The sequence below is a fragment of the Anarrhichthys ocellatus genome, unplaced genomic scaffold, assembly GCF_004355925.1.
Source record: "Anarrhichthys ocellatus isolate YVR2014 unplaced genomic scaffold, GSC_Weel_1.0 scaffold13, whole genome shotgun sequence".
Classification (NCBI taxonomy): Eukaryota; Metazoa; Chordata; class Actinopteri; order Perciformes; family Anarhichadidae; genus Anarrhichthys; species Anarrhichthys ocellatus.
This window is the reverse complement of record NW_022280043.1, coordinates 9,107,985-9,109,797: the sequence shown is the minus strand read 5'-3', so window position 1 is coordinate 9,109,797 and position 1,813 is coordinate 9,107,985. Positions and strand designations below refer to the sequence as shown.

The following is a 1,813-nucleotide window of genomic DNA, read 5'->3' as shown; positions in this document are numbered from 1 at the left end:
TCTCCAGCAGCAGCAGCAGCTTGTTCATGTGTGGAATTACAGTATGTGTTCTCTCAGCGGAAAGTAATTTAATTCAAAAGTTCATTTTTGATTTGATATTGCTGAATGGACAGTGGGGCCCACACTCAAAAATAGATCAGATTCCCCCCCCAGTGTTGCAGCACAATGGAGAGAAGAGAGGAGGAGGGCAAAACTTCCCCAGTGGAGTGAGGTAACTGCTGCCAGGAATGGGCAGGGCCTCCTGGAGGGATGTGGCAACACTGAGCCCAAGTGTGTATAAATACCAGAATGCATTCTCAACCATCAGACAGCAGAAGGACTCTAAAGAGCTGACAAGAGCCTCCAAATATCTGAAGAAATCCACCTGCCCAGACAATCAACATCCGTCACTGAAGCTAAAGAGAACACATTGAAGATATTGTAGTGCTCTTCGGTGGCCCCACACCAATGAGACAGAAGACCTATCGACTCTAACCTTCAAAGGATTTAATAACTAAATCGTTTTAACTTCCCCCCCCACCCCTAAAATGAAGGCATTCAGCATTGCAGTTGCAGTGACACTCGTGCTCGCCTTTATTTGCATGCTGGAGAGCTCTGCCGTCCCATTCACCGGGGTAAGAATTTGACTTAAACTCACTCCATCCGCTTATTAGCGATAAATGTTTTCTCAGGGTGTGAAAATGTGGCTTCCTAAATGTGCATAATTCATTAACAGGTGCAAGAGCTGGAGGAGGCAGGGAGCAATGACACTCCAGTTGCGGCATATCAAGAAATGTCAATGGAATCGAAGATGGTATGTTCAATTGACTGAATGAATTAAGCCAATTACCTTCAGCAAATTAAAATTTAAGTGGATGTGTATTCTCCACGGAGTGCCCGCGGTGCTCCCGCCACACAAGGAGGGGATGAAATGCCGGAGATGAACGCTCTTGCTCATGTCTCTTGTCTTTCGCACAGATGCCGGATCACATCAGGCAGAAGCGCCAGAGCCACATCTCCATGTGTCGCTGGTGCTGCAACTGCTGCAGAGCCTACAAGGGCTGCGGCTTCTGCTGCAAGTTCTGAGGACTCCCGCAACAACCACGCAATATTAATTTATAACGTTTTTTTTTGTCTTACCCGAAAAAAAAAAAAAATCACCTTTTCTTGGCCTCTTTCTCCAATGCATTGCCTGTGCTACACTGCTTTATATCATGTTAAAGGTGGTGTATGATTCATGGGAATGTATCTTTGTATTTATTTTATATGTTTAAATACTTTTACCCTGTAAGTCTTTTTGTAAGGTCAATGATATGTACATTTTGTTTCCAAAACATAATCCAGATGTGAATGTTTCTTCATTGAAATTGAGTCCAACAAGTTAAAAGCTAGTGTTGAATAAATGATGAACATTTTAAACAACTGCTTTTTTGTGTCATTAACAAGGAAATATTTAACAACAGTAGGTCTTTACTGAATCAGATATCATGATCATCAGGGCATATGTTAAATATAATACATGTTGTCCAGTATGTTTTATTAGTCAGATAAAGATATATTAAGTTTCAATGGGGAACTTTTAACGGGTTAGGAAACCTCTATATGACCTGCATAATTAAACGACACCATCAGCGAGAACATTAACTACTTATTCTTAATGCTTGTCATCAGTGCAATTGAATCCGATTTTGGCGAAATCAGACAAAATCATGCGGTTCAGAAGTTGAGTGAGTTGACCAAAAGCAAATGAAAAGGAAGCATTGTACACAGATTGTACACAGTAAGCCAAAGCCGTGTCTAGACTGTATGTGAATAGTAGAAAACAAAAAGGTAA

At 41.4% G+C, this 1,813-nt stretch overlaps 1 protein-coding gene across 1 annotated transcript; it reads left to right on the top strand.

The window, feature by feature from the left end:
• Positions 1-325: 325 nt before the first annotated feature.
• On the top strand, positions 326-1,392 carry hamp (hepcidin antimicrobial peptide). Its single transcript, XM_031853178.1, has 3 exons — positions 326-614; positions 716-793; positions 958-1,392. The coding sequence occupies exons 1-3, from the start codon at positions 528-530 to the stop codon at positions 1,063-1,065; spliced, it is 273 nt and encodes a 90-aa protein (XP_031709038.1). The 5' UTR covers positions 326-527; the 3' UTR covers positions 1,066-1,392.
• Positions 1,393-1,813: the final 421 nt, after the last annotated feature.

Bases quoted from the DNA above. Each gene is read 5' to 3' on its own strand.
- hamp (XM_031853178.1), top strand. From the start codon at position 528: ATGAAGGCATTCAGCATTGCAGTTGCAGTGACACTCGTGCTCGCCTTT. The intron at 615-715 runs GTAAGAATTTGA...ATTCATTAACAG, and splicing joins CTGCCGTCCCATTCACCGGG to GTGCAAGAGCTGGAGGAGGC. The intron at 794-957 runs GTATGTTCAATT...TCTTTCGCACAG, and splicing joins TGTCAATGGAATCGAAGATG to ATGCCGGATCACATCAGGCA.